At 34.9% G+C, this 20,448-nt stretch overlaps 1 protein-coding gene across 3 annotated transcripts in view; it reads left to right on the top strand.

The window, feature by feature from the left end:
- The first annotated feature begins 360 nt into the window (after positions 1-360).
- The window catches only part of SPATA7 (spermatogenesis associated 7), a 34,224-nt gene continuing 14,136 nt past the window's right edge, over positions 361-20,448 (top strand). Inside the window, exons 1-6 of one of the 3 annotated variants that reach the window (XR_004423291.1) lie at positions 361-522; positions 3,747-3,821; positions 5,872-5,967; positions 8,747-8,794; positions 15,341-15,492; positions 19,346-19,821. Coding sequence is in view for 1 of the 3 variants with exons in the window: in XM_033109226.1 (XP_032965117.1) it covers positions 504-522; positions 3,747-3,821; positions 5,872-5,967; positions 8,747-8,794; positions 15,359-15,492; positions 19,346-19,821 (848 nt within the window). In the remaining 2 variants the exon portion in view is untranslated. The remainder of the gene's footprint in view (positions 523-3,746; positions 3,822-5,871; positions 5,968-8,746; positions 8,795-15,340; positions 15,493-19,345; positions 19,822-20,448) is intronic. The other 2 variants (XM_033109226.1, XR_004423292.1) reach the window with 2 other exon arrangements.

The raw sequence follows: 20,448 nt of genomic DNA, 5'->3' as shown, positions 1-20,448 counted from the left end.
AAAGCCACAGATAAATCAACGCCTTGTTCATGTTGTAACTCTCTTCCATCACAAAGGAAAACAGATTGGAGACTTAAGATAAAAAAAAGCAAAGGAGGAGGTGGGCAGGAGAGAAGGGGGAACCCGCAAGGGCAAGGCCCGCCAGTTGCTGGTGGCCTGGCTCCTGACAGGAGGCCGCTCTGTGGAAGACTGGCAAGAGCCCAGAACAACAGACTGGCGCTTTGGGGCACTTTCCTCGCCGCGTTTCTCCACTCTCAACTGCTCTCCTCCCGCCTCCAGGTACCCCGGGGGCGGAGCTTCGGAAGCGCAGGTCCTGCGCTGTGACGTCACAATCCGGACGCCGCGGAACCGACCCTTAGCAACCTGCCCGGCAACGGTCTGCAGCCCCCGCGGCTTCCAGTCTGCCCCTCCTTCACAATATTCGGCTACGGGTGCTGGTCCAGCCCGGGGAAGGACCGAAGGGGACCGAGCGTGGCCCACGGCGGCTGCAAGAGGATCGAAGCATGAATGGCAGCCGGAGAGGTAAAGGGCAGCTGCGGCGGGCGACCGCCGTCTCGCGCCTCGCTGCCGCCTTCGCTCCGAACCCCGGGCCTGGGGTCCTGGGTCCCAGGTGCGGCTGCGCGGGTAGAGGCCGCGCCCTGGGCGCTCTCGGTCCCCTGCTTAGTCTCCATTTGTGGAACTGAGTGTTGCCACGAGCTGCCAGGCCCCTTGCACAGGGAACGGCCCTGCTTGCGGGGTTCACAGGTCTGCTTCTGGCTCGGAATTTGTCGCCCTGTCTCCAGAAGGCCCTGTCCCCTGTACTCGGGTCGTTCAACCTTTATTACCTCGATGACACCGGGGCACAGGAACCAAATTTGGTCTTTGGAGTCAGACCTCCCTGGGCCCAGCTGCACTGCTCAGGGGTGACCCTCAGTTTCTTCATCTCGGAATGTAAACACGGGGGTAAAACATCTATGTCATAGAGTTCTGGAGGATTATATGCAGATAATACATGTAAAGTTCTTGGCACAGTGTAAGTACTTAGTAAATACGCAATCATCCATTTTGTAACCAGCTCCCTCCCCCCAAAACTATCCAGTAACCCAGTGATTCACTTAACTTTAAGGTGAAAAGGACTCATGTTAAAATGCAGATTATGATGCAGCAGGTCTGATGGGGCAGGGGGAGCTGATATTTTTCTTCTGTAATAAGTTTTCAAGTGATGCAGTTTTGCTGGGTACAGTTGTAGTAGCAAAGGACTAATCCATAATCACTGTGTACACTTGCTTGCCCTTCACTGAATACTCTCTGGGTCAAGTGGACATCTCGGTGGAACAGTTGGAGCCATATAACTGTAAATCTCCACAAATCGGCTCAATCCAAATAGTTTGTGTCTTCACTCTCTCTGAATAAATAGCATTCTGTCTTCACACTCAGTAGGGCAATCTCCAAACCTTCCCCTCCCAATTCGGTGTTCTTATCTATTTTTAAAAGTATCTTTCAACCAAGCTGCTAGTAGTTCATGGAGTAAGTCTTGCTTTGAATATGAGTGTGCCTATATAATGTAATCATTAGTGAAAATTAGGTGCTGTTCTGAATTTAGGAGATAATTATCCATTGATCAGCAAACTGTATATTCTGACACTTTACCTAAGTAAACACAACCCAGCCTGTTTTTATGGTTTTCAGAAATTTTACAACATAAACTAACATTAAGCCCTTTCTGTGTACCAGAAACTATTTCCGAGTTATCTCATTATTTAATCCACAAAAACATATTGTTAGATAGATATTATCCTCATTTCATAGTGAATAAAGTAAGAGATCAGAAGTAACTTGCTAAGGTTACAGTAAGTGACTTTCAATCCAACGGGGGAAATGTGAAACCCTAGAGCCATTGTTTTTTACTTACCACCTCCTGCTAGAAGTGGGATTATGGGAAAACATATATGTAAAATTTAGAGTATAGTAGATTTAGTAAGTTCTCAGTATTTGTTTATTGAATCATTTAAAATTAGGTTCATGTCAAAATATAAAAAGGTTTATATTTTTATAACGAACCCAATTTAATTAGCTTCATTTTTAGGATATTATATACAGTGTCAAACATTGTTATTTATTTTAAAATTTTAAAGCAAATGTAATATTCAACAAATATCTGGGGTAGTCAGTTCTCATGTACCATAATAATTATTGATAGGAAACCATAAATAATTTTAGCCAGAGTTAAAAGACTTAATTTTAATTCAAAAGATTTCACTTTCTAAATTTCTTAGATTTCATGAAGAGGTTACCTTTCATGATTTCAGGGCATGAAATATTAAGACACCTAAAGTAAAAAATCATCTTCTCTTTTATTTTTTTATGTAATCACATTTTTAGGCATTCTTTTGTAAGGCAAACTTTCTGTTTGGTGGTGTAGTAGAAAGAGCACCAGCCTGAAAAACAGTGTACTATCTTGTTTGTAATCTGTTTGCTATTGACTTAACTAGGTAATCTTCAGCAAATCACTTTACCTCCTTGGGCCTTAATTATTTGTAAAATGGTGGACTACATAATCTATAAAGCCTTCCAGCTTCTGAAGGGGGAGTGGGGAGAAAAGATTGAGAATAGCAAATTGCCATTCGCTCTATTATTAATGACTTTTAGGAAGAAGAGGAGAGAAGACAACCTATTAGTATAGATAACTGAAAGAAGATTGGAAAAAAATTTTTTTAATCTGTTGGTCCCATAGAGACACTTTTCAATGGCGTTAGATTCCCAAACTTCTGATGTTCCTGGCAAATTCTGCCACAAGAAAACACCACCTCTCCTCATTAGAATTCCTTCTAGTTATCTCAGTGAAGTCACATTGTGTAGGGAACTGGGCTGCTTGCACATACTGATGAATTTCACTACCCTAGTAAGACCTTTGAGCTCATGGACAGGATTTTAGTCCTAACCCAGTTAGAGGATGATGTTTTTTTTCCCTGGTATTTGGTTTAAAGTTACTTTTTCATGCCCCTCTGTATCAATCTGGGTCCAGTCAGAAGACAGAAACCATAAAGTGATTTAAACATGGGAAGTTTAAAGAATTATTAAGCTATCATAAAAGAGTAATTATAAGACATAAGAAATCTCTATATGGTACTCGAGAGCCAAGGGAGAATACTCAAGGAAGGACAAATTTGGAAGGGGGACTTCTAAATACAGACTGCTGGAATAGAATCCAAGCAAGAGGGTAAGTGGGTTGGGCTAGATGAACCTTAAGACATCTTTTAAAAATTAAGTTCTGATTCTGACATATATATGGACTTATTTTATACATAGTAACATGATATAATTTCTAATTTACTCAATTACTTAGTGGGAGGATTACTTTCTTAAAATTATTTTTAGGACAGACTAGTTTATGATTAACTGAAATAGTTAATATATATGTATTAACTCAAAATCTCAGTTTTATTATATCTCAAAATCATTTAAAAATTCAGTAGGTCAGTGGTGTACAGAATAGTCAGTATACATAACTGATGTACATTTTACCCATCAATTCTAAAGTCTCAAGGTACAACTGTTTTGAAAATAACTTTTCTTAGAAAACTTTTTATCAATGGCTGCAGAAGTTTTGTCTGATATATCATTTCTGGTTAGTAATATGATTGAAAAAAATTTTAAACAACTCTGGTTAAATCGAAGATAGATTTATTATTTTTTAAATGTTCAACATTGTTATCTTTGGGAAAGTTGTGTTTCATTTATCCTAACTCATGTTATTTTGTTAAAAGTCAGAGCAACCTCTGTCCTTCCCAGATATGGTCCGCCATCCATATTTAAAGGACACTTGAGCACCAAAAGTAACGGTAAGTGAGGTACTTGAAATGGTAAAGGTTATTTGTTAAAGATTGACTGTCTGTTTCCTTTATTGTAAATTATATGACATGATATAAAAACTATTTCATTTAATCAATATTTGAATTCCATATTATTAATTATAATGAAATATTATAGGAATTCTTGAGTTAGAGAATTTAGGAGTCCATTTCAGACTATTACTGTGCCCTTGAATGTGGACTTGGCTGCCTCCTGCTCCCTGCTGCAGCTCTAGCCCAACTCTGTCTACTCTTTGCTGGCCGACTACCCTGGCTTAAGGCATGCCTTCCGTGTTAAAATGTGATTAATAGGTTGTTAAAGACACATGCACTGAAAAGGGAATGCTGTGCAGAGAAAAAGAACACTTGAAAAATCGATTTCGTTTCAGGAGCAAACACAGGCCTCTTTTATTCAACTGGATTTCTAGGTCCTATGAAAGGACAATCTGTGATGTTTTCATATTTTAAAGCCTTAAATTTTTAATGTAAAGTTAAAATACATTTTTATAATTATAGCTTAAAAAGCTTTAAGTCTGGATTTTTAGGCAAAATAATTTAAAGTATTTTTTTCTTTATTTACATGAAAAATTGTCAATACTGGTTCCTCTAAATGTGAAGGAAGGGTCACATTTTCAGTTGCCTCTTTTATTTCTTTGTAACAAAGAATATATACACATAGAACCAGAATCAAACTTTGAAAAATAATTTTTAACTAAATATTTAAAACTAGATTTAAAATAAACTTACATAGATGAGCAGGATACAGAACAAAATAGTTTGCAAACATTTTTTTAAGAATATACATGCAATTATAGGTATAGTAGTTGTAAGTACAAGGCTGCCTTGTCAACATGTAAACTGCATCCTTTATCAAGCTGTGTGATCTTGACAACCTTATTTAAATCTGCCTCGGTTTCTACTTCTATTAAATGGTGATACTATTAAATGGTTATAATAATAATTAAATGAGTTTTTACATGTAAAGAGCTTAGAACAATGCGTGGTATCTATTCAATAAATTTTTTAGTAGTACTATCAAGCTTGTCATTATAAATTCTTATATTATGCATAGAATTTCCCTGTAAGGATACATAAAAAAAGTAACAGTAGTCTTATGGGAGGGGAGACTGGGGGTCAGGAAAGTCACTATTTTTCAATCTCCGTATTCGTTTTTCGCTATTTTTTTTAACCATATGTATATACTCTTTTTTTTTTGGGGGGGGGGAGGACAGTGTCTTTTTCCCGGACCCATCAGCTTCAAGTCAAATCATTGTTTTCAATCTAGTTGTGGAGGGCACAGCTCACTGGCCCACCTGGGAATTGAACTGGCGACCCTGGTGTTATGAGCACTGTACTCTAACCAACTGAGCCAACTGGCTTCCCTATGTATTACGTCTTTAAAACTGCTTCTAGTGTTTGAATACAATATGCCTACATTGTATACTTGTATATAAATGCTTAATTATTTCTAAGATTTCTTCTAGACAGTTTAGATGAGGTCAAGAAGTTCAAGGTCATGTACTTGTCTTAAGATAGTCCTAATACTTCAAAAAGAATGCAGTAAGCTGATTTGTAGATCTTGTTTTCAGGTGTGAACTTAGAAGTAGGGCTCTCAAAATATAATCATTGCATAGAGTTTTGGAGTTTGCTTGATTTCCCAAACTCCCATGTATTCAAGAACTCATAATGATAGCATTATTTTATAATCAGGCAAGTGGCTAACCATTTTTAGTTATGAGATTGAAAGCTGTCAGTAAGGAATAGCTTTATAAATGTAATGATAGATTATGTTCTAAACTCTCTTCCCAAAACTCTCAGGTTTGTAAAACTTATTCTTACAAAGTTGGACAGCTTGTCAGTTGTCAGTACAAGATTAAGGCTAGGACATACTCAGCATCACAAAGTTATAATGTCAGTATCTCCGTGATTGAATTTCAGAATATTTTATTAAAATGAGCTTAATAATCAGTAACTTGTTTATCTCATGATGATTTTATGTTAATTTTAAATATATAATGATTAAATATGTTTTAATTTTTAGTGTTTTGCACTGACTCCTCCTCTCTCAGACTAAGTACTCTCCACCTGATCAAGAATCACATGGCTGTTCACTATAATAAAATCCTTTCAGCCAAAGGTAAAAATGTGCAAATGTGAATTCTCTGTACCCAATTTAATCCCTCGGCTTCACTTCTAATTAGAGTAAATCTGTAGCAAAAATGAATACATTATGATATCTGGATTTGTGTTTGGTACAGCGAAATACCAGCTACTGACCCTAACATTATATATATAGTAGCAAATTCAGAATGCCAGTTTGTTATCTATATTTGAAATCTGTATCATGTCTCTAGGTTATTTCCTTTTACCTGTGTTATCTCTAATATTATCTTATGGTTAGATATTGATTTTAATTATAATGTACTTTTTAGTTTTCAGGTATACTAAAGAAGTTGTACAAGGAAGATACTAGCTAATCTCTTTTTGGTTTTTTTGGTCAGCTTTATTGAGATATAACTACATACAACAAAATGCGCTTATTTTAAGTGTACTGTTAAATATTTTGAAAAATATATACATTTTTTATAACAACCACCACAGTCATGCTATAAAACAGGGATCAGCAAAGTATAGCTGGCCAAATCCTGCTGTCACCTGTTCTGGTACAGCTTGTGAACTAAGAACAGTATTTGTATTTTTGTAGTATATGTGCTGCCAAAGCGAGCACAGTATTTGTATTTTTTAAATGGTTGGACAAAATCAAAAGAACATTTTGTAACATGTGAAAGTTACATGAAATTCATATTTCATTGTCCATTCATGAACACAGACAATCACGTCCATTCTTTTACTTACAGTCTATAGTGGCTTTTACACTAACAGGCAAAGTTATTAGTGGTGGCACAGACCGTATCACCGTGCAAAGCCTGAAGCATTTACAGAAAAAGTTCACTTACCCCTGATATATAACATTCCATCACCCCAAAAAGTTTCCTCTAGTCTTTTGCAATCAGTCTCTTCCCCTCCATCCCTGGTAACCACTGATCTGCTTTCTATCACTATAGTTTTGGCTTTCCCAGAATTTCACATAAATGGAATCGTACAATATGTATTATTTTGGGTCTGGCTTCTTCATTTAGCTAACACTTTTGAGACTAATCCATGTTCTTGTGTGTAATAGTATTTCTTCCTTTTTATTGCTAAGTAGTATTCCATGTAATGAATATACCACAATTTATCGATTTACTAGTTGGTGGATATTTGGATATTTTGACTCGCTTTTGGCTATTAAAAATAAAGCTGCTATAAACATTCACATACAGTCTTTGAACATATGCTTCTATTTCACTTGGATAAATTTATTTACTAGGAGTGGAATGATGGGGTAATACAGTAAGTGTATATTTAACTGTATAAGAAACTGCCAAACTATTTTCCAGAATGACTATGCTATTTTGCAGTTCCATAATTTTTATATCCTCAGCAGCACTTCCTATTGAGTCTTTTTTAAGCTATTCCAGTAGATATTTCATAGTATATCATCAGAATTTTAGTTTGTATTTCCTCAATGCCTAATAATGTTGAACAACTTTTCTTGTGCTTATTTACCATCTGTATATCTTCTTTAGTGAAATACCTTTACCCATTTTTTTTTAAATGGGTTGTTTGTTGTCTTAGTATTAAATTGTGAGAGTTCTTTATATATTAAATACAAGTCCTATGTCAGATACATTTTACAAATCTTTTCTCCTCATCTGTGACTTGCCTTTTCATTTTCTTTTTTTTTAAATTTTTATTTGAAATAATTTTGGACTTAAAGGAAAATTGCAAAAATAGTAGTCACAGAAACTCTTCACCCAGCTTTCCCCAATGTTAAAATTTTGCATAACCATATTACAGTTTTTAAAACCAGGAAATGAATATTGATACAATACTATTAAGTACAGACCTTATTTGAATTTCACCAATTTTTCCCTAATGTATTTTTTTTCCTTTTTATTTTCCTATTTGAAGGGCTTAAGGTTTTAATTTTAATTCATATTTTAAATGATAGAAAAAATCTAAAGAAAAATAATATTTTTGACATGTGAAATCAATTTCCCCTTTTCAAGTTTTAAATACCGTAATTGATACTTTTTATATCCTGTTTAAGGAATCTTTGCCTAATTTTAGGTCACTAAGATTTTCTTATGTGTTTTCTTTTAGAAGCATAAGTTTTACTCCTACATTTAAGTTTGTGACCTATTTTGAGTTAGTTTTTATATATGGTATGACATAAGGATCAATTTTTGTCAATGAGTGTCCAAATATTCCCAGGACTGTTTGTTGAAGAGATTGTCCTTTCCCTCTTAGCACTTAGCACTTGAATTGCCTTAGCAGTTTTTGAAAGACAATTGACCGTATGTGTGGGTCTATTTCTGGACTTATTCTTTAGTTCTGTTGATCTATATGTCTATCTTTATTACAATACCACACTGCCTTAATTACTATAGCATTAACAGTAAGTCTTGAAATCATACAGTGTAATCATACAGGTCCTCCAATTTTGCTCCTTTTATCCCAAGCTTGTTTTGGGACTCCACTTGTAAGTATGTTAAGTGCATGAAATAGGTAGGTTAGGTCAGTGATGCTCTATGCGTTTATTTTCCAACGTTTCTTTACTCTGTTTTGTTTTGAATAGTTTATACTGCTATGTTTTCAAGTTCACTAATGTTTTTTTCTATAGTAGCTAATGAGCTGTTGATCTTAGCCAGTATCTTTTTTGTCAAGGATATTATTTTTCATCTCTAGGAGTACCATAAAAATCAAAACAAGGAACTGCAAGTTCTAGAACTTTTTGTGATTTCCACATTTGATATTTGTTTTCATTTATAAACATTAAGAATACTACTAAACACCTGATTTTTCTCTTTCAGCTATGGTAGACTGCTCAGTTCCACTCAGTATGAGTGCCAGCATCAAATGTAAGTAATTTTTGACATACTGCCTTAAAAAATTATGGTAAACTATACCAAACATAAATTTACTCCTTAACTATTTTTAAGTCTACACTTCAGTGGTATTAAGTACATTCATATTGTGGTACAACCATCATCATTATCCATTTTCAGTAGTATTTTTATCTTGCAATACTGAAGGTCCCCCATTCCCTCCTTGCAACTACCATTCTACTTTCTGGCAATGACCATTCTATTTTCTGTCTCTATGAATTTGACTACTCTAGTGGAATCTAAGTGGAATCATTTAATGTTTTTTCTTTCGTGACTGGCTTATTTCATTTAGCATAATGTCCTCAAGGTTCATCCATGTTGTAACATATGGCAGAATCCCCTTCCTTTTTAAGGCTGAGTAATATTCCCTTGTATGTATGTACCATATTTTGTTTATACATTCATAAGTCAATAGACACTTGGGTTGCCACCTTTTGACTATTGTGAATAATCTTTCTATGGACATGAATGTACAAATATCTCTTTGAGACCCTGCTTTCAGTTCTTTTGGGTATATACAGAGAGTGGAATTGCTGGAACATATGGTAATTCTATTTTTAATTTGTTGAGAAACTGCCCGTTTCCCACCAAAAGTGTGCGAGGGTTCCAATTTCTCCACATCCTCCCCAATACTTGTTATTTTCTGCTTTTTTTTTTTTGATATTAATCATATTAGGTGTTGACATATTGCCTTTTGAGGAATTATTTTCTAACTTTTAAATATTATCCATAAATAAAAGAAACTTGTATTTCTAAGTTTAAGAACTTAGAATTGAGCCCCAGCTTTGCCACTAAATTGCCATGTTACTTTAGATAAATTATTTAACTTCCTTGGATTTCATTTTTTTCTACATATAAAAATTTGGGTAATACTAAAAGGCTTGCAAGGTTTAAGTTCTAGAATTCTGTGATTCTCACTGCCCTTGGCTTGTTAAGATTACTGAGTTATTCAAATAATTTTTTAGTGCCATTTGCAACAAAATGGGTGGGTCTTGTGATTATTATGCTAAGTGAAATAAGTCACACAGAAAAAGTCGAGAACCATAAGATTTCACTTATATGTGGGATATAAAACTGAAAGCAACAAAAGAACAAGAAAAACAAAGAAACAAAAACTCATAGACACAGACGATAGTTTCGTGGTTACCAGAGGGTAAGAGGGAAGGGGGGTGGTAGAAGAGGGTAAACGGGGTCAAATATATGGTGATGGAAGGAGAACTGACTCTGGTAAACACACAATGTGATGTATAGATGATGTATTACAGAATTGTACACCTGAAACCTATGTAACTTTACTAACAATTTTACCAATAAATTTTAATTAAAAAAAAAAAAGAAGACACCAAAAGTTCCTGTGAATCACATACCAGAATAATAGCGTTTATTAAAATGTTTTGGTTGATTAAACAAAAAATAATAGTAATAATAATAATAATAATTTTTTAGGAGGGGTAAGGTCATTTCAGGCAAGAGAATGGGCCTTGAGTATATGTTTTTAAAGAACAATTTGACAAGCTGTATGTGCAAGTCATTTTACCTCTCACCCTCCTCTTTTGTGAAATAAAAGGTAATTAGATAATCTCTAAGGACTCTTCCAGATTTTTAATTTCTTCTGTACCACATTAGTACCTTTTATGTAGCACATTATACGAGGTCAATGTTTATAGGCTTTAAAAATCTACAATATTGGAATTAACATGGTTTTACCCAGTTGCCATTAGATCAGATAATTCTTTTTAACTGGGATCTCCTCTAAATGGGACAATTTTGCTACATTTTCATACTGATATTAATTTCCTAAACAACAGATATATAAAGATTATCTCTTCTTTATTTAGGTTGTGTAATAAAAAGCCTGAATGTTTTAATCCTCTTATTCAACCAAACTCTTAGATTTAAAATCCAAATCCACCAATTTAAAATAATTGGGCATTTTATGTAATATTTAGTTCATTAGAGTTTATTCATTGATTAATTCAGCAAATATTTATTGGGCACCTGCTATGTGCCAGATGCTATTCTAAGGGATGGAACTAAAGAGGTGAACAAAACAAAGTGCCTGCTCTTACAGAGCTTACAGTCTAGTTAAAGGAGACAAACAATAAGCAAAGGCAAAGAAAAACAGTAAATGTAGGATATGTCAGATGTTGATAAGTGCAATAGCAAAAAATGAAGCACAGGAAAAGGGAAATTGGATGCCTAGCCTTGGGAGGCGAAGGCATGACTGATAAGGTAACAGTTAAGCAGAGACTCAAAAGAGTTAAGGGAGAGGCAAGTGGAAATCTTGCGGGGAGAGCAATCCAGACAGAGGAAACAGCGAGTACAAAAGCCTTGAAATGGCATCATGATTAGAGTATTCAGGGAACGGCAAGGAGAGCTGTATGGCTGGTGTCAACTAATCCAGTTGAAGAGTGATGGATGAGGTCATTGAGATGGGACAGAGAGATGCAGACCATGTAGGGCTGTGGCCATTGCAAGCATGTTGGCTTTCACTATGAAATTGGAAGCCCTGGGAGGAGTAACAGAGCCAATTTAACTTTTAAAAGCATCTCTCTGGCTAATGAGTTGAAAATAGTCTGTAAGGGGCAATGATGGAAACAGAATAAGTAGTTAGGAGACAGTAATCCAGATGAAAAATAATGGTGACTTGGACCAAAGTGGTTTCAGAACAAGGAATGTGAAATGGTTGGATTTTGGAATCATTTAAAATATGTCAACAGTATTTACTGATGGATTGGATGTAGATAGGGTATGAGAGAAAAAGAGGAGCGAGTTCAGGATGACTCCCAACACTAGAGCCTGTCAATCAAAATAACAGTTATAATTTACTAAAATGAAAAATACAGTAGGAAGAGATTTGGGGAGGAAGTGAATCCAGAGTTCAATCTTGGTCATTATGTTTGAAATAAATACCTAGTAGAAATCCAAGTGCAATATTGAGGAGGCCGAGTTTCGAGTCTAGAGTTCAGGAGAGAGTTCCAGGATGGAGATAAAAAATTCAGGAGTTCACAGTATAGGGGTTGTAGTTTGCAAATTGCTCCTGTTTCTTGTTTCTAAAATTTAGACTTAGCTAGTCCTTATTTATCCCACAGTATCTTCTGCTCTCAGTCATTTGAGGCAGGAGTTTTTCTGTGTTGCCAAGTGAATGAAGAAAAGTGTGATGATTAGAAGAATTGTGAACATTGCGGTCACCAAAACTAAAGTGTAATTAATAATCATTACTTGTTGTGTTATAGAGCTGATGTTCATTATAATCAGTATAATTAACTTAGAAACAGGTTTTATAGACACATTTAAAAAAAGAAATAAGTCTCTGGGTTTGAGCCATCTCTGGTTGGATAAGAGACACTGTTTGTCACAGCCGACTACTGACTTGATAATTTAATCTTTATAGTATCTAAACCAGAATATCTCTACATAGTTCGTTGAATTGCTTAAATAATTCCATGGGCTAATGCATTAGAAAGGCTTTATTTTTATAGCTGTTCTACTGACAAATTTCATACCGTATCACTGACTTCTACTAAGTTTAAAAATTGTGCAACTACCACCACAAACCAATGTTAGAAATTTTCATTGCCCCAAAAAGATTCCTTGTACTCATTTGCAGATGCTCCCCCTTCTTACCCCTAGCCTCGGGCAACCATTTATCTACTTTCTTTCTCTACAGATTTGTCTTTTCTAGACTTTTCGTGTAAATGGAATAATTTTTGTGGTTTTTTACATTAGAATCTTCACTTTGCATAATGTTTCTGAGATTCATCTATGTCCTAGCCTGTATCAGTACTTTATTCTTTTTAATTACTCAATAGTATTCCATTGTATGGAACAGAAATTTTGTCTTTTCATCAATTAGCATTTGCATTGTTTCTGTTTTTTTGGCTATTATGAATAGTGCTGCTATGAAAATACATGTCAAGTCTTTCGTGTGGATATATGTTTTCATTTCTCTTGGGATACACACACACACACACACACACACACACACAGTGTGCCAAAAAAATATATACACATTTAAAGAAAGGAAAAAACTATTAAAATTGTGGTACTCAATATATACCTATAACAAATAAGTCACGTTTGACTTCTGCAATTACAAGAGGTGCTCAAAGTGATTACCATCAGCATAATTTTAATACAGGTTTTTCCTTTCTTAAAATGTGTATACAGGGCTGGCCCGGTGGCTCAGGTGGTTGGAGCTCTGTGCTCCTAATGCGATAAGAGGAGCACAGTTGGTTGGATAAGAGACAGTGTCTCTTATCCAACCAAAAATCAGATGGTTGGAGCTCTGTGCTCCTAATGCGAAATCTGCCGGTTCGATTCCCAAATGGGCCAGTGGGCTCTCAACCACAAGGCTGCCGGTTCGATTCTTCCACTCCTGCAAGGGATGGTGGGCTCCGCCCCCTGCAACTAAGACTGAACAGGGCACCTTGAGCTGAGCTGCTGCTGAGTTCTCGGATGGCTCAGTTGGTTGGCGTACGGGCTCTCAAACACAAAGGTCTACTCCCGCCAGGAATAGTGGGCTGCGCCCCCTGCAACTAACAACAGCAACTGGACCTGGAGCTGAACTGCACCCTCCACAACTATGACTAAAAGGACAACTTGACTTGGAAAAAATCCTGGAAGTACACATTGTTCCCCAATAAAGTCCTGTTCCCCTTCTCCAATTAAAAAAAAATATGTATACGTTTTTTTGGCACCCTCTGTATATATATTATATATGTATGTGTGTATATACACATACACACACACACAAATATATATGTGTATTTGAGAATAGAATTGCTAGGTCATATGGTAAAATTATATTTAACTTTTTAAGAAACTGCAAAACTGTTCTCCAGAGTGGCCGTACCATTTTACATTCCCCCCTCCAGCATGTTAGGATTTCATTTACTCCATGTCCTTGCTAACACTTGTTACTGACTCCCATTTTGATTATAGCCATTCTAGTGGGTGTGAAATGGTATCTCATTGTGGTTTTAATTTGCATTTCCCTCATAATTAATGTTGTAGAACATTTTTTTCATATACTTATTGGCCATCTGTATATCTTTGGTAAATATTCAAATCTGTTGCCCTTATTTTAATTGGCTTATTTGTCTTATTATTGAGTTGTATGTTATTTGTATATTTTGGATACAAATCCTTTATTAAATACATGATTTGCAAACATTTTTCCCCCATCTCTTGTTTCCCTTTTCCTTTTCTTCAGGGTGTGTCTTTTGAAAAAGTTTCTCATTTTAATTAAGTCTAAATTATCTTTTTTTTGGCTTGTGCTTTTGATGTTGTAGCTAAGAAATCTTTGCCTAACTCAGACTCTTGAAGATTTACTACTTTGTTTCCTTCTAAGAGTTTTATAATTTAAGTTCTTACGTTTAGGTCTGTGATCTGTTTGGAGTTGATTTTTATATGGTGTGAGGAGGCTTTACTAAAATGGATAGGTTGGGCAGATTTGGTAATATGGAAATATTTAATCATTATTAAATCTGAGGACTCTACTTTGTCATATTTTTTTACTCTCTTGTTTTACCTGCAAGTAAGATAACAGATCTGAGAAGGTTCTATTAATTTACTCCACAAACATTATCATCTGCAGAGATAATACATTCATTAAGCAAGTATTTGAAGATAGAAGAAATTGAAAGTAATATTTCAGTCTACATTCTAAATGATAGATAAATACATTAGCAGGTTTATAAATTTTCTTAAGAATTATAGTTGAAACTTTAAATATACGTATATATTACCTTAGTTTGTTTTTTCAGCATGTAGAAATTTTTATAAATTCTGATTCAAATCAGGGTGATTTGAAACTTGAAATTATCTTGTCCATAAAGTTGGGATAGATTCCAATAAAAAAGTACATGTTAAATTTTTTATTTTATATGAAAATACAACTGATTCCACTTATGGTTAAACTTCTAGTTAACTCTGAAATTTGACTACCTTTTACTTTGCCATTTTTAGTTTTTGTACGACGATAAGTCTTCATAATGACCAGTACCTGACTTAAGGCACACCAAAGTTTGAAACCACTTTTTTTGTTTGTATTTTCAAGTGAATAACAGTTAAGAGAAATAGAAATGAGTTATCCTGATTGAAAATAATGTTTTCAAATTTAATGTCATTTTTTAAAGTCATATAAAACTTAAATTTTATAGCATATGATGACATTGACCATAATATTTCATTTGGGGGAGAGTCGGGCATAATTCAAACTGCAGTTGACAGTCATGCATTTCTAACCTTCGTATCTCTAAATATTTTCTAGAGTTGCTTTCTTGACCCCTTAGGTTTGACTAGTTTGTCACATACTGTTTGTACTTTTTAGGTAGTTAATCCATTTAAAGTTTCTATAAATTCAGTATTATCATAGTTTCTCTATACAGAAAAGTATATGGATTTTTATTTACACATCAGTAGTGTAAACATAGCTAGCAAGAAAAAAAAAGTACCCTTTATTAGTCTTCCAAGACCAAAAAATTAAATTTTCTATTTTATTCTGTATTTCAAAAGATTCATTCTTCCCATCAGATGCAGACCAACAACGAAGAGAGAAACTCAAAAAGGAATTAGCACGATGTGAAAGGGAGTTGAAATTACCTAAAACCGAAGTGCAGGCCAATTCTAAAAATAATTCCAAGTCATTATTTAACACTCTACAAACGGTAAGATAGTATTTTTACCTTTTAAAAGCAGATGTTTCTAAAGTACTTCATAGTGGTACCACCTGACCTTTTGATAACATGTTTACTATAGGTAAAAATCAGTAAATTTCTCCTGTAAAGAGCCATGTAGTAAATATTTTAGGCTTTTCAGGCCACACAGTCTCTGTCATAATATTGTGCCGTTGGAAAGTAGCCGTAGACAACACATAAATGAATGGGCCTAGCTATGTTCTATTAAAACTTTATTAACAAAAAAGACAGTAGGCCAGATTAGGCCTCTAGGCTCTAGTTTGATGATCCCTGCTAAAGGTGTTTTGTGATACCTTTTTACATCTGATTAAGGAAGTTCCCTTCTATTACTAGTTTGCTAAGAGGATTTTTTTTCCTTTCTCATGAAAGCATGTTAATTTTATCAAATACTTTTTCTGCATTTTTTTAAATGAATGGTACGATTTTTCTTTATAATCTGTTAGTGTAGTGAATTACAATTGAATTTATAATGTTAAACTAATTTTGCATCCCTAATATAAACACTACTTTGATGATGAATCCCATTTTTATACATTGCTGGATGCAGTTGCTAATACTTTGCTTAGGATGTTAGCATCTGTGTTTACTATTAATATTAACCTATCATTTGCCTTTTTTCTACTATGTCAGGATATGCTAGCCTCTTAAACTGGGCACTGTTTCCTCTTTTTCTATGCTTTAGAATACTTTATGTAAGTTTGGAATTAATTTGTTCCTTGAATTTGATGGAACTCAACATTAAAATTATCAGGGCCTAGAGTTTTCTTTGTGAAAAGATTTTTGACTAGTGATTCAATTTTTGAAATCCTTATATAACTATTTTTGTAAGTTGAATATATGTAGGAAGTTGTCTATGTCTAAATTTTCCAATTTTTTGCATAGGCTTGTTCATAATATTCTCTTACTTTCTCTTGAATATGTATTATTATTATATTATTTAACTATAATATAAGACCGGGTCTAATAATAATATAAGACCCGGTCTTATATTAATTTTTGCTCCAAAAGACACATTAGAGCTGATGGTCCGGCTAGCTCTTATTTTCGGGGGAACACGGTATATGAAAACTATGCAATGATTATCACTTTGAAATAGTTTTCAACAAATTGTGTTGAACTGTAAGGATGACATAAGAACATGAAAGTGGTCAGACTACCACCAGAATACTTGTTCAATTGACACATAATTGAACCCTTTTCTGATTTTAGAACTTACAGTGCTCTTCAAATTTTGGTGAATTTACCAGTGTTACACATTTTCTATGAAAATTATTATATTTCCATCCAAGTTTTCTGATATTTATGGCTAGAGAAACAATGTAATCTCAAAAAAGTAGATTGGTACAGTTGATTCCATACTGTGTTCTACTGGTTTCCAAGGAAAGAAAAAGTAGCATATAAGGTAGGGATTATGAGACATAAAACTACAGAAAAATTTCATGTCTTCGGTCAGCTCAAAAGCAATTTTTCCAGCCCATTTTAGACAGATGAGGATATATTTCTGCCTTTAAAGACTTTCTTTGGTATTTCATTTTGTTTATTAAATAACCATTACTAATAAGAATTTTTTGAAGTCAGTCTAATGCCTTACGCATTTCTGCCTGCTCTGATCCAGTTTTTACTGTTGCTCTAAGTGTAAATAATTCCTGTAATTATTATTTAATAGCCCTAAAGGACTTTTCAGATCGTACTTAGAAATGCCTTCCCAGGGAGCCCAACTCTTCTAGTAAATAAGCTGTAGTGTGAATCTAGTTTGGGAATACTTTTTAAAACTAACATATTACAGTCATTAACCAAGCAGTACCCTAGTGACTCAAATTTTAATGCCAAAATACTTACTTGCTTTGAGTAATTTTGCCTTGAACTTGGGATAGGCTTAGAAAGCACTTGGAAAGGAAATAAGTGACTTGACCTATTTTAGGCATTAGTCACACTACCCAGTTTTCTGCAATTCCTTACTTAGATAAATCAGTACTTAGGTTAACTGAGTTGTTCATTACCAGGAAAGGAGTTAAAATCAGTGTAAGATTCCTGGTGATATAAAAAAATCTGAAAATACATGATTTTCAAAGGAGTCTTTAAAATAGATAATATGATGTAATGGTGAAGAGCATAGGCTCAGCCTGGGTTCAAATCAATGAGACCCCGGAGTTCCTTCATCTGTAAAATAGAGGTAACAATTGTACTACCACCCAGAAGTTATGTGCTGATTAAACGAGTCGTAAATCAATTAGAGAGCAGTACCTTGCACATGGTAAACTTATTAGTAGCAGTGATAGACATTCTTCTTCGTCCTTGTTTATTCTACTCAATGGCGAAAACAGTATCTTGCACAAAGGAAGTACTTGGCTCTTTCCTTATTCCTCTTGTTTTTCTCCCCATGAGCTTATAGGACAGATAGAACTGGCTAAATCCTAGCCATTTTCAGCTTCCCTTCTGTCACTTCCATGTAAGTTCCCTTCTACCTAGTCAAGTGACTCAGAGTTCTGGAAAGGATACACAGGTGTCTATAAAGTCTGGAATCATAGACAAGGTTTTTGGGGCATCTCATCTGTTCAAAGAATAAAATATGTATGTTTTTAGACTTTATATTCTGTATAAATGGTTCTTCCAAGGTTAAACCAAAAAAAGAAAAAAAAAATGGAGCAGTCCAAAACACCTTCCCTTTCAAAGCTTTTCCCACTTGTGAGGAGAACCTAAGAAACATAAGCAAACTTTTTATGTAATAAGTATTTCTTAATTATATTTAGAATATCAGTTACTTAAGTCAGGGCTCCACATATTGTGAGGAGAAGTTCCTTTTCATTTCTACAAAGCCATGAAGTCACAGAGGAACTGCTGGCACTGCAGATTGCCATAATGACAAGACGGAAAGAGGAAGATGCTGCCAACAGCAGTGGTTGAGAAGGGGATTGGGGCTCGCAGTTGGTTTGGAAACTTTTAAGTAAAATTGAGATCTACCAGTAGATCTCAATATTCAAGTTCAAGACCACAAATACGAGTAGGTATATGTTATGAATCATTTTTTTAGCTTCAGAAAGAAAAATGCTATTATATTTAGAATTACATTTTTATATATTAATTCAAAAGCTTGAATAGAACTTTACACACAATGCTAACATCTTCAGGAACATGTAAGTTAATTCTGTACAAGGTGTGATCAAAAAATATGGTGAATGCTGCTGCCGAGTGCCATCCATCAGAAAGGCAGGGATCTTCAATATGGGAAGCAACACGTTGAACCTTAGTAACAGTGTGTGACAAGTTTCGACTTGTTTGGTGCAGTCAGTTGGGTGTGAGCTACAGTTGAGAGAAAGTGTGTTTTAAAGAGTGCCGTAAATCATGGATCGCTAACAACTCATTAACATGAAATGGGCAAATGGTTTCATCCTCCATCATGACACCACTCCATGTCACACATTGCTTCTGGTATATGGCAATTTCTGTCAAATAGAAACATTACAGTGTGTCCTCATCCACATTATTCACCGGATCTGGCACTGTGAGACTTCTGGCTCTTCCTCAAAGTCAAAATGATTCAGGACATCGAGGCAGGACATCTTCACAGCTAAAGACACTCACAAAAGAGGACTTCCAGAACTGCTTCACAAAGTGGCAAGAATGATGGGATAAGTGTGTTCGAAGCGAGGGGATTAATAAAAATGTGTCTTTTACTGTGATAATTTTTTTTAAACATTCACCTTATATTTTGATCACACCTCGTAGACCCGTAAAGCAACCATTTTTAAAAGAATAATCTGGAGATCCCCCATTATATGAATTTGTCAATGTAATTGATGACTATCATATCCAATGTTCTTAGCCTTCAGGAGAACCACAAGATGAAGATGACGTGTTAATCGAAGAAGTGAATGGCTATTCGTCCTTTTCAAGGTCACCAGTAACTTCTTCAGAGAAACTACACATAAGTCTACCTAAATCCAATAAAGATCTCACAAATGGTACTGAGAAGACCGCCAGCTCCTTCCTGTCCAGTGTGGATTATACCACCTCCGGGCCGAGGAGACTGTCGTCTGGAACCTCATGTGGCAGAGGCCCTCGGAGCACATTCCCGAATGCCCATCGGTTTCAGTTAGTTATTTCAAAAGCACCCAGTGGGGACCTTTTGGATAAACATTCTGAACTCTTTTCTAACAGACATTTGCCATTCACTCCACGCACTTTAAAATCAGAAGCAAAATCTTTCCTGTCACAGTATCGATACTATACACCTGCCAGAAGAAAAAAGGATTTTACAGATCAGCGGATAGAAGCTGAAACCCAGACTGAATTAAGCAGGTATGGCACATCAACAGCCAATAGTACATCCTTCAGGATGTTATAGAAATTAAATAATATTCCTTATTTTATATCATGTGCCTTATGTCCCTTTTGAATGGAATGAGATTAGTGTGACTTTTCTTTTTGCATGTTATCACTAGAACTGTCAAAGTAATTATTGAAAAACTAAGTAGCTATTAAGCTTGTCTAGCTTCTTATAAATATGAATGTTACACATTTTAATTTGTTGTTTTAAACATGGTACTAGAACTTATGTATGTTTTTAAATATTATACTTCCGGAATCCTTAAAATATGTCAAAAAACAACTGTTTATCTACCCATAGGGAGCTCTCTTTTAACTAGAGGTATCCAGAGTTTAAAAAGAGGGCAAGTATGGCAACATATAACAGTCTTGTATAGCAACAACTCCCAGGTATAATTTAGACAATTGGGATAATTTCTGGAAATTAAGTATAATTTGCCTCAATAATGTTTTCATATACGATAGTGCCTGGCACATAATGAATATTCAGTGAAAATTTTCCAAGTGGTTGAAGAAACAAACAAATCTTATAAAATGTTAAGTGTTAGCTGATTTGTGATTGTTTTTCCTAGTGTTATAACAAATATTTTATTAGGTACT

The sequence above is a fragment of the Rhinolophus ferrumequinum genome, chromosome 6 (assembly GCF_004115265.2).
Source record: "Rhinolophus ferrumequinum isolate MPI-CBG mRhiFer1 chromosome 6, mRhiFer1_v1.p, whole genome shotgun sequence".
NCBI lineage: Eukaryota > Metazoa > Chordata > Mammalia > Chiroptera > Rhinolophidae > Rhinolophus > Rhinolophus ferrumequinum.
Note: the sequence above shows the minus strand (reverse complement) of the source record. Positions and strands in the feature narration are given on the sequence as shown.